General features: G+C 35.0%; 1 protein-coding gene across 4 annotated transcripts; it reads left to right on the top strand.

The window, feature by feature from the left end:
- The first annotated feature begins 6 nt into the window (after positions 1 to 6).
- ORMDL1 (ORMDL sphingolipid biosynthesis regulator 1) lies at positions 7 to 11,981 on the top strand. Of its 4 annotated transcripts, XM_090281725.1 has the most exons (5): positions 7 to 128; positions 1,794 to 1,974; positions 5,873 to 6,024; positions 7,874 to 7,932; positions 11,299 to 11,427. In XM_090281725.1, the coding sequence occupies exons 2-5, from the start codon at positions 1,801 to 1,803 to the stop codon at positions 11,349 to 11,351; spliced, it is 438 nt and encodes a 145-aa protein (XP_090137851.1). In that variant the 5' UTR covers positions 7 to 128; positions 1,794 to 1,800; the 3' UTR covers positions 11,352 to 11,427. The 4 variants fall into 4 exon arrangements, with proteins under 4 accessions (XP_090137851.1, XP_090137827.1, XP_090137836.1 ...); XM_090281701.1 differs by lacking the exon at positions 7,874 to 7,932 and having other exon boundaries at positions 11,299 to 11,981; XM_090281710.1 differs by lacking the exon at positions 7,874 to 7,932 and having other exon boundaries at positions 7 to 279; positions 11,299 to 11,981.
- The last annotated feature ends 269 nt before the right edge of the window (positions 11,982 to 12,250 follow it).

The following is a 12,250-nucleotide window of genomic DNA, read 5'->3' as shown; positions in this document are numbered from 1 at the left end:
CGTTTGGCTCAGAAAGCTTCCGCAAACTAAACTAAGCTGCCTTGGAGCCGACCACTGGCATTCGGCCTTGAGGAGAACGCAGTGGCTGCAGAGCGGGTCCTCCTCTGAGTCGGCCGGGAGTGGGGGCGGTGCGTGAGTGGGCGCGAACGGCAGAAGGGATGTGCTGCAGCCTGCGGCGGAGCGAGCTGCTGGCAGGCCGGAGTTGGCCTAAGGGAGAAGAGCGGGCTCCGGCTGCGTCCGTGCGCCCCGTCAGGCGGTGCGGGCCAAGTGGTCCCTGAGGCTTGCACCCCAAACGTTTATCGTGGTGCCTCGGCCCTGACGGATATGCGGCTCCGAGAAGGGAGGGGCGGGTTGGGGAGGTGTTGCGGCGCTGGCAGCAGCAGCTTTTGCTAAATTCCATTATCCGGGAGCTCCGGCAGAAGGGCAAGGCTGCTGGTAGCTGGCTGGCAGGCAGGCGAGGAACCCCACCTCGTCGTCCTGAAGGCACCTTCAGGGTTTGAGCCGGGGGCCTTTTCTCTGTCTGAAGTCATTGTTTAACGGTGTCGTAACGGTGTCGCGGGAGACTCCTCGGGAAGGTTTTCTGAACTGGGGGTAGGTAGGGTCAGTACCACGCCACCTTTGCCTTCCAGCTCTTTGGAGCATTTTTTTTTTTCCTCATATGGAAAGTGGGAAAAGTAATCTCGAGTGGTGGTATGTTCTGAGTATAATTTACCATATAAAAATAGTGTATGCTGCATGGTGGGTGTTTAGATTTAAAAAATGTTTACATATGTAAATTTGAGACTGGCTTCATTTTAGTGTCATCAACTGTCGTCACTGTAAGCCTTGATGCCTTCAGTTCTATAGATATTTTTTGGAGGGAGAAGGGGACATTTTACTCCGAAAACACTTGTTGGATGGGGTTATGAGAAATTCCTCCCCTAATGCCAATTCTGTAATAGAAAGGGTTTATATATTTTAAAATCAGAGCTATTCCAAATATAATCTGATTCTCTTTTCCCCCTCAAATCTCACTGGTCGGTATTCTTCAGGTCAGTTTTATCTTGATTAAGGGTTTCTTAGACCTAAGCAAACATCATTAAAATAACTGAGAACTGTTATCAGTTCTTCCTTTGTTCATCTTGAACGCAAAAGGGAAAAGGAAAAACCTAAAAAAAAAAAACGGGGGGGGGGTGAGTTGACTAAAGTTAAAATATTCAGAAGAAAAACTATTGTTTTGACCTAATTGTATCAGGAGATTGAGAAACAAACCTTATCCCTTGACCATGTAAATTATCTACCACCTTGTTCCTCTCAGGCTCAGTATTCAAAAGGAGTGATTTGAACTCTGACCACAAAATTACATTAGCTATGAGTCTGGCTACTTAGACTGGCTGGGTCAGCTCTTTCTTTATATTAACTTATTCTGTTGATAAATTTAGCTCCTGAGTTTTCACTTTGCTCTCGTGATATAAGAAAAATCTAGGTTTTCTCTTACAGTTTGAGTTTTCCTGCCCATTATTTCATTTAAATAAACCAACATGCTAGAAGACAAGTTTTAGGAAGGGGATTTTAACTTTATTTTTTCATCAAGAACCACAAAATGTCTTGTTTGTCTCACCATAAAATCAGATGCTAAGAATTCTTTACTGCTTTTGTCAGCATCTGCAAGTAGCATATTTTGGAGAGTATGTTTGTTCTATTTCAGAACTAGGAAAAAATAGTCCTAGCTAACACACTTATCATGTCAGAATTAGGAGTATATAAGTTTCTAGTTATGTCAGTGTTGATTTATTTCATTGCTTTTCCTACAGAGCAAACATGAATGTTGGAGTTGCCCACAGCGAGGTGAATCCAAATACCCGGGTAATGAACAGCCGGGGTATGTGGCTGACATATGCATTGGGAGTTGGCTTGCTTCATATTGTCTTACTCAGTATTCCCTTCTTCAGTGTTCCTGTTGCGTGGACCTTAACAAATGTTATACATAATCTGGTAAGAATTTCACCTTATACTAAACACTTGAAAGCTTAAAGTTTAACCGCTAGGGACTGGGGAAGGAATGCATGGGACATTTTTGTTATTGTTTAATGGGTACAATTTCAGTTTTGCAAGATTCAAAGAGTTCTGGAGATGGATGGTGGTGATAGTTGCATAACAATGTTATTGTACTTTATACCATTCAACTGCACACTTAAAAATGGCTAATGTGGTACATTTAAGTGTAGTGAAACAGTTTTTTAAAAAGGCTTAGTTTTCTTACAAAGAAGAAAAACATGGGACTTAGTTTTTTAACAGTTCTATGAGATATAATTTACATAACATAACATTCACTCATTGAAAACGTACAGTTCAGTGATTTTTAGAATATATAACAATTTTGAAGAATTTAAGTCTGGAATAGGATTGTATTTTTCTATGACACTTTGTATTTAAGCACTGGGCCCTTTTTCTAAGTAAGATGTTTTTCCTTCTGCTGGTTTTATAGAGTAGAAAATAGTAGGTTATTTTAGCAAGACACTAATTTAACCAACTACATTATATAAATAAACAAGAATACTTCAGAGAAGTAGTTATGTTTTTTGGTTAACTAGTGTCTAATGGACATCTTTGGTTTTAATCCTTGTTAAGTCTTTCTAAATTGTATCAATATACTTTCCTACTTCTGTATAGAAGTTTGGAACTTAATCATATTTTCTATAATTCAGCATCTTATAGTACCTTACCTTATTCCTGTGCTATCACTCTTTTGTATTATATGATAGCTCTACAAAGTATCAGAAGTTTGATCAACTCTACTCACATACTATGCAGCCTTGGGAATTGTCTGTTAAAAAAAATAAACCTTATAGTGACTTTTCATGTTTAATAGCTTATTAAAGCGGAATTAAAGAAGAAAAATCCAGTTGAGACTTATAATTGAATCCAGATTAATTATATTTGTTTACAGATATCCAAAAAGTTAAGAACCTAGAATTAAGATAGGAAAATGTAAGATAAATAGATTTTTTAAAATATTATTTTCTTTCTTCTGGGAAGTATTTCAAGGTGACTGGAGGAGGACAAGGATGATGTGGTAGAAATATAAGAATGCACACTTAATCCATTTTCAGTTATAGACTTTGGTTAGGCAAACACTGTTTTTAAATGCTAACTTCTCTGAAATATATATCATTAATCAGATCCCTGTTATTGGAATTCTTTTCCTTGGGTTTTCATGTTATTGCTTTTTCCTGTATATATTTCTGATCTTTTCTATTTCCTCTTGCACTTCCCACCTTCTCTTTACCCAAGGTTCTTCATCTCTTCTTATGCTACATATTCAATCTAAGTTGTTTCATCTTTCCATATTTTCAGTTTACCTATAGAAGAATGATACCCATATTAATATTACCAGATCACCTTGCACCTCGAACCAAACAAGTATAAATTGAACCCATTCCTGATCTATTTCTTACCACCCACAATCTATTTCTCTTTGTTCCTAATCTAATCTAACGATACCACTGTCTGTCCAGTAAGCCAAGACAGATAGCCGAATGTCAAAGGCTAATGGGTTGACTGAGATTGAGTCACAGTTATGGTAGTAGACAAAGGATAAGAAATGGACAACATGTAGGGAAGCAAAACTACTGACTTAATAGTTCAGCACACTAAAAACCTAACTAACCAGACATAGCTGTAGCAATTACAAACTTCAAAATGTAAGTTTCTTTTGAAGATAGCCTACATTAAACCAATTAAAAATGTGAAATACATGCAGATGCTTTTAATATGGGAAAGTAGATCTAATTGTTATTCTTGGTTAGAAAAAATACAGTCTTTGCCTTTCTGAAACCATGCAGTAAGTAGAAACCTGTAATATGTTTTTCTTTGGTGCTACAATTCACCTTAAAGGCATTAATACTTTGCCAGATTTTTTGCCTGCCATTTAAAATGAACGAGAATTCTTTTCATATTGAGTTGGTAAATATTTGTCAAGGGCTAAGTATGAGCTATCTACTTTTTTCCTAATTTTTATGATGTGGGTATAAATCATCATCACTAAAGTTTCATAGAAAAAACTTAAAAATAATGGAGTAGAATATATGTGGTCAGATAAGATTTCATTTTTTTTCATTGAGAAGGATATATAAAGTAAACTGAATATTACATATATTCTAAATACTGGTGAGTTCATGTGGTTTGAAGGAAACAGAGAATTGTTCTTTTTGATAATTCTAACACATTATGTGGTCTAAAGTATATGATCTTTTAACTTTTTTGGTTACACACTCCTGGGAATTTTAAAGCATACAATTTCTATTTATAGTTTCCTTTGAAGCCTGTGTGGAAATGTTTTCCTTGTGCTTACAGAATAAACATTCCTTGGCTTAATATCTAATACTTGCTATATACCAGTCCTTGTTCCTGAGGTATTCAGACTAATGGAAAAACAAATATATAAACTATTCCAACACAATATATGTATTGTGCTATGATAAAAGTATTATCAATAAAATTCAACCATGTAGACAGGAGGTTATTTAGTGAGGAGGGCTTCGCTAAATCATTTGAGCTGAACCTTCAAGAATGAGATAGTTGACAAGGCAGCTTCAAGGCTTTTTTGCCTCAGTAACAAGGAACCTTTTCCTTCTCTGCATTTCCTGAGTACCTTGATTTAATTTTGATAGCAACTGCTGCCCTACATTCTAGTTGTTTATGCATCCTTTTTTCCCCTTGCCATCTCTTAAAGGATTGAACATTTTTAAGGCTGTGTCTTGTTTCGTTTCACATATGCATGCATGTCCTGTGTCCCATACATTTGAACAACTTATTAAATATATGTTGAGTTAAATCCAATTGAATGTTAGTACGTTTCTGTATAGCTTAGCTGTTATTGCAGTAAACAACTTTTGAATTCCCTAATAGAATAACAAAGTAGACTAAGCTTTGAAAATAAGGGCTCTTTCAACCTATACTAATAATGTAAAATTTCAAATCACTGATTTTCTGTTTTTTCCCCCCATATATTTGTTAAAAGTAGAAGTAGAAAAAAAAATGACATCACATCATGACTTCTAGTGGGAAAAACTGTTTATGATAATATTTAGGCTTTATTGTTAACAGTTCATCAGATATTGATCCTGCGATGAAGCACTACCTGTCAATCTAAATGGGTATCATAATCTCAAAACCAAATCTAGTATACATTGTCTTTTTCCTAGTTAACCACAAAATTAGATGTTTAAAGATACCATTGAACAGATTGACTTTTAGTAATGTTTTTTTAATTTTTAAAAACTAACTTCAGTAGAAACATTGTTGAGGCACAGTTGTGACTTTAAAAGCAGATTGAGTTGAACATTATGCCTGTTACATCAAACCAGCTTTGTTGCTTTGGAAGAGAAGTATTGAGACAAAGACAGTCCTACTATTAAATATTTTCAAAACCATTTTTCCTGATACAGAGATTTTGTTTGCTTTATTATTTACCAATTTGTATTTTTTAAATCATTTTGTAAATATCAGGTTTACTACTTTCCTACACATTGGGGACAAGGCTACTTGATTTCCTAATAGGAAAGGTGCTGGACAATCTAAATGTAATGATATAAGTTTACCCTGACGTTACATTTTATTTATTTTCAATTTAATAAAAGGTGAAAGCAGGTTACTTGTGGTTGACCTTTTACTGGTTTTCAACAAATAACATTTATATGCCCCTGAAAGTTTTATTTTATTATGAGGAAACTGGCCACAGCTTTTCACCAGAATATGAAAGCTTATAACTTGACCTGTAAGTTAAATCATATGATTTTGTCACAAATAGTCTGGAGCTATCTTAATGCTTACTGATAGATACCAGTTTTGTATTTGATGTTAATTGTATACTCCCTTGTTTGTTTTCCAGGGGATGTATGTATTTTTGCATGCTGTAAAAGGAACGCCTTTTGAGACTCCTGACCAGGGAAAAGCAAGGCTCCTAACTCATTGGGAACAACTGGACTATGGAGTACAGTTTACATCTTCACGGAAATTTTTCACAATTTCTCCAATAATTCTGTAAGTGGTGGAAATTTTTAGATATGAGGAGGATTGCATGAGAGGGAGCTATTTTATTCGATTGAATTTCAATTATAATAGTTTTTTGAAAACCTCTGTCAATAAATAGGTACCTCAGGTAGAGTATAAAATACAGACAAAATCTTTAACAAACTGGTAATAAACCTTTTTTCACTTCAATCGATAACATATAGAGACAGTATTACATGCCCATCAGTATGTCTAGACATTTTAGGATATACAGGTCAAATACATTTTAGTTCATCTCTGTAAGCTGCTTACAAGAAAACTAAACAAGAAACCTTTTTATATTCCATTATCAGATTAATCTCTAAACAAGGATTTGGATGTATTCAGACAAATTTCATTAATCACCTGACCCATTTGGATGTTCAGATTTCTTTGGAGAGTGAGAATAATAGTTCACAGCAGTGATTTTCAACCTTTTTCATCTCATGGCACACAATAAACTAATTACTCAAATTCTGGGATACACCAAAAAATATATTTTTTGCAATTTGACAAAAAAAAAAAAAAAAAAAAAAGGTATAATTTTGATTCATTCACACCAGTAGCTATTGTTGTATTGGCTGTTGTCATTTTTTTATTTGACAATCTAAGGGAAAAGAGGTCAGTGCCCCTGACTAAATAGTCAGGTGTTGAATAATTTAGGAATTCTTGTGGCACACTGGTTGAAAATTGCTGATTTAGAGAAAAGAGAAGTTAGGCTTTTATTATAGGACAGATATGGCTTGAATCTTCTTATCACTTAGCCAGTTTGGTTTGCTCAAAAATAAAATTATAGCCTGTGACACCTAACTCAATCTGATGCTATAAGAAATAAATGACACATTTGTCTGTCAAGTATTTAACCTTTTTTCTGGTATCTAATTTTCTCTTACCTGATATTCAGGGCCCTTCACAAAAATGGTCCCTACTTTGTTTTTTGATGTTCATATTTTAGCCCCACCAAACTCCCACCTTGTCAAGCTCTTTTAAGCAGCATTTCTTGAATACTTCGTATGTAGCCCTATTTCTATGCCTTTGTTCAAATCACTTCTGTAATGCCTCCTCCTTTCTGAATTTATGTCTTACCCTTCTTTCAGGGTTTAAATTCTGCATCCTCAATGAGGTCTTTTCCTGGACACCCAAACTTCAGTAATAATGCTTTGCTTTGAACTCCCATAGCAGTTGTTATATATGTCTTGAATATTATTTGTTTGTTATTATAAACATTTTATTTCTGCAAAGAATTTGTAAGTACATAGATTGCTTTGAATTCTACACTCAGTATATTTGCTTACACATAATACATGTTTCACATATATCTTAATCAAACACTCTATACCACATAACTTACATATACAGTGTAGAGTAACCAGAAAGACTTCTTGGAGGTGTTAGAATTCCTTAAACTGAGACTTAAGGGAGGTTAGGTTTTGGATAGGTGTTCCAATAAGGGAAGATATTTTCAAATGAAAAAAATAAACTGATCATAAAGTAGTAGGTTTCTTTTTTGTATATTTATAGCACTTTGAGTAAGTTTTTAAATTTGTAATTGTTTTAAACAATTAAAACAACTGTCAAAAGAAAAATGATTTGTATAATCTAACAGAGAAATGCAGTAACAAGAATAATGGTTATTCAAACAGCCTTAATTTTGGATATTAGCTGTACTGTTTTCTAGCTCTGTGACTTGGCCATTTTCTTGAAAGCCTTGGCATTTCTGTGTACAATACTGATAATTCTATTTTTTTAATTGAATTTAATGGGTGTGCGAGGGTACCCGGCGAGTCCTTCTTGCCTGTCCCTGTTCGGTGTGCCACTTGCAAGGTTCCCTGTCCCGCAGATCCCTCGGCGCAGATGAAAGAACTAACTCAGAAACATATCGTCTGAGGAGAGTGAAGGGTGAGTGTCTCTCATAGGAGATCACTGATCACTCCTTTCTCAGTCAGGGTTTTTATTGAGTTGGGTAAGCATGCAGACCTCCACCAAATGGTTGGGAGTAAGAACAAAGGGAAGCATAAATCAACACAGGGAGATAGGTAGCAAGACTGTGAGGCACCAAGGCATATCATAGAAATGCAGAAGCCTCTTTTTACTTAAACATTTTGTTTTCACACTGTACTGATAAGAATTTGAGGCTACATAGAGCAAGGAGGCTTCATCAGCTTCAAAGAGTACATTGCATTTCTATTCTACTTCTAAAACCCCCTGGAGCGTGGGACTGGCAGTATGGTATGTGGGGCACAGTGGCTACATACTGGTCTCCCACAGGGCTGACATTGGTTAATATTATATAGGTTGCAGGTGTACAGTTCTATAAAACATCATCTGTGTATTGTATTGTGTATTCACCACCCAATGTTGAGTCTCCTTCTACCACCGTTTATCCCCCCCTATACCTTCTACTTATCCCCATCCCCTTTCCCCTCTGGTAATTACCATGCTGTTGTCTGTATCTATGAGGGTTTGTTTTGGTTGTTGTTTCTTGTTTTTTTTGTTTTTTGCTTAATCCCTTTACTTTATTCACCCAGCCCTGCAACCCCTGCCCTGACAGCTATCAATCTGTTCTCCCTCTTTGACTCTGTTTCTATTTTATTTGTTAGTTTATTTTGTTCATTAGATTCCACACGTGAATGAAATCATATGCTACTTGTCTTTCTCTGACTGACTTATTTCACTTAGCATAATGCTCTCCAGGTCCCTCCATGCTGTCACAAAGGGTAAGATTTTCCCCCTTTTTTTATGGCTGAGTAGTATTCCATTGTGTAAGTGCACCACAGCTTTTTAATCCACTCATCTGCTGATGGGCCCTTGTGCTACTTCCAAATCTTTGCTATTGTAAATAACACTGCAATAAACATAGGGGTGCATATATTCTTTGGAATTAGTGTTTTGGGTTTCTTTGGATATATCCCGCAAAGTGGAATTGCTGGGTCATATAGCAGTTCCATTTTTAAGTTTTTGAGGTAATTTCATACTGCTTCCAGAGAGGCTGCACCAGTCTTGACTCCTACCAACAGTGCATGAGGTTTCCCTTTCTCTACATCCTTGCCAGCACTTGTTTGTTGATTTATTGATAGCCATTCTGATAGGTGAGGTGATATCTCATTGTGGTTGTAATTTGCATTTCTCTGTTGATTAGTGATGTTGAGCATCTTTTCACATGTTTGTTGATCATCTCTATATCCTTTTTGGAGAAATGTCTATTCAGGTCCTTAGCCTGCTTTTTAATTGGATTGTTTGTTTTCTTAATGTTGAGTTTCATAAACTTCTATAAATTTTGGATATTAACCCTTTATGAGATATATCATTGGCAAATATGTTCTCCCATTTAGTGGGTTGTCTTTTTATTCTGTTATTTCCTTTGCTGTGCAAAAACTTTTTAGTTTAATGTAGTCCCAACTGTTTATGTTTTCTTTTGTTTCCCTTGCCTGAGGAGATATATCAGAAAAAATATTGTTATGAGAAATGTCTGAGATTTTACTGCCTGTAGTTTCTTCTAGGATTTTTATGGTTTCAAATCTAACATTTAATTATTTAATCCATATTTCTAAAAATGTATTTTTGACACACTGGTATGATTTCAAGTATTCTTTGATTAAATACCTTACATAACTGAAGGAACAGCATTAAAACCATATAGCATTGATACTTTTATGAGTGTTTTCACATTTTCTTGTTTGATCATTATTTGTCAGGTAGGTGGGATGTGCAATGTTATCCCAGATTTTTAGATAAAGGGACGGTCTCAGGTGCATTACTTTGCTCCATCCCTGTAGCTATTTGGAGTCAATAGGCCAGATGAACCTCTAAACTTCTAGCTTCTAATACAGGTCTCTTTCCAGTATATCCTTTGGCAAATAAATACTGTTATACTGATTCCCACGTAGTTTTGCAGTTCTTTGAAAGGTTGTCCAGTCTTTTTAAATAGTCAAGTAGTTTTCAGTTAATGTACACATGCAGTTAGTTTTCATTAAAAGACATAAAGGGGATATAAACTACAATATGATAAGGAGAAGCCATTCTGAGAAGATATATTGTTTCCAACATATCAGATTATAGAGTAAACCTATAATGAAATCAAATAAACCTATAATAATGGAAATCAAATAATTGAAATGCAAGTGGTATCCATTTTGTTCATTGATGTATATGAAAGCATAAAGAAAGGGTTTAAAGTAAAGATTAAGGAAATGTGGATTGTTCTCAAGAAAGAATTTTCTGACTATATAGTTTGTAAAGTAAGTGGAAGATTATAGAATTTCTCAATTTAGATGGTTTTTAATATGACTCTCTGATATTTTTAGTCAGGCTTGAAAATACCTTTTCTTTTTTAACCATATCTAAACACTTATTTCCCATTATGAGAAACTAATGATAGTACTTAGCAGAAAAACTGTAAGAATACTTTTCTGTGTACTCTAAAAATACAAATTAGACCAACAACCATATACAAACTAACTTCTTAGTTATGATTGTTTTTTTTTTAATCCTGTCTATATTAGGATACTTTTATTAGGGCCAGATGATGTATCTGTACTCTGATGTACCCCTTGGGTAAAACTAGACATTCTGACTCAATGATTTATGGTCTTACAGATGCTTAGGCTTGTTAAAACAAATTCTCAGATGTTGGGTGTCTTTGAATATGTATGTATGTTCAGTATAGGAAAACAACTGGAAATTTACAACAATGTCTTTCAAGTTTCCGGTTAAACTGGTTATAGACCTGTTCATCAACAGAATGGAAATGAGACCATCAAAAGGGCAATTATTTGTTTTCTTTCAAAGATACTAATTGTACTAATGCAGTAACCCCATTTTCCATAACTTTACAGTTCTTAATCTTTTGGTGGGTCACAAAACCCGTAGAGAATATGATATATCCTTTAGATCTGGATCATCTCTTCTGAAACATACATATTAATACAAAACTATACCTGAAATGTCAGGGAGCATATGTATCCTATTTTGAAAGCCTGCTGTAAAGTATGCTAAGTAGCAAATGTGTTCTATTAAATGCATTTAACATAATTGCAGAAGTGCAAAATGTACATACATGGCCCCATTAAAAAATATTTAAATTCTAAATAAAATTAATTTAGGTCCCCAAACTAAAGGTATCCTTTTGTTTTAGTGCTCAGAAATGGTTCTGATTTAGGTATTTATGTTTCAGTGTGGACTTTTTTTCTACCTTTAAAATTTTTAAAAATTCTAGTTAATTTTATTTTTAGGTGTTACATATATTCTTAACTTCTATTTCTACAGATATTTTCTGGCAAGTTTCTATACGAAGTATGACCCAACTCACTTCATCCTAAACACAGCTTCTCTCCTGAGTGTGCTAATTCCGAAAATGCCACAGCTACATGGTGTTCGGATCTTTGGGATTAACAAGTATTGAAAGGTTTTGAAACTGAAGAAAAGTTTTTATAGCTACTGAGTTGCCTGTAATGAAGGAGTGGTTAGTAAACTGCACTGTTACTATGATAGTGTAAAATGAGAGGTATTTACACTGGAGAGCCTATTGCTGGTTCTTCATATGCTGTTCTGAAGTGCAGGTTTTTACTAGAGGATGCCTGTGTTAATGCATCTGGTATATTTCTGATGAGAGGCTTTTAGGCAGACTGGGAAGGCCCAGCTTATAAGTTAAATGGCTGTAAAGTGAGGGTGTAGTAGATAAATTCAAGGCAATAGGAGATTTATAAGAAATTAAGACCAGGTTAGCTTATAAATGAATGGGCATTATGTTAGGAGAAGAAACTTTCCAATCATTCAGTCATGGTTAGTTTAAGCTGACTTATATGTAAACCAAAATCATCTCTTTACAAGTTTATTGTAGATTGCTTTTATTACTATACATATTCCTCTTGTGTTACATAAGAGGAGATATATACCCTCTTGTTTTATACAAACTGATTTCTACCTTATGAGTGTACCTTTTTTTTTTTCCATTTTGCTGGCTCAACATTGTGTGTTGATGGATAAGATTATTTTTACATTTATAAACTTACTGAGTTTATGAAGGTCCACTTTCATGACTGACTGGTGATAGAAGATAACTAGGCATCTTAAAAACAGCCCCTGAGTCAGCTTCTAATTTTGAAACAAAGTGGGTTTGCAGTCTTCACAGACACAAGGCTACTAAACCATTTCAGAAACTAATTTATTCATGGTAATTTAAAAGTCTCTGCTCCTTTGAGCAACCTAATTATTAAAG

The sequence above is a fragment of the Furipterus horrens genome, unplaced genomic scaffold (assembly GCF_987537825.1).
Source record: "Furipterus horrens unplaced genomic scaffold, mFurHor1.1.pri manual_scaffold_1, whole genome shotgun sequence".
Classification (NCBI taxonomy): domain Eukaryota; kingdom Metazoa; phylum Chordata; class Mammalia; order Chiroptera; family Furipteridae; genus Furipterus; species Furipterus horrens.
This window is presented reverse-complemented; position numbering and strand designations above follow the sequence as displayed.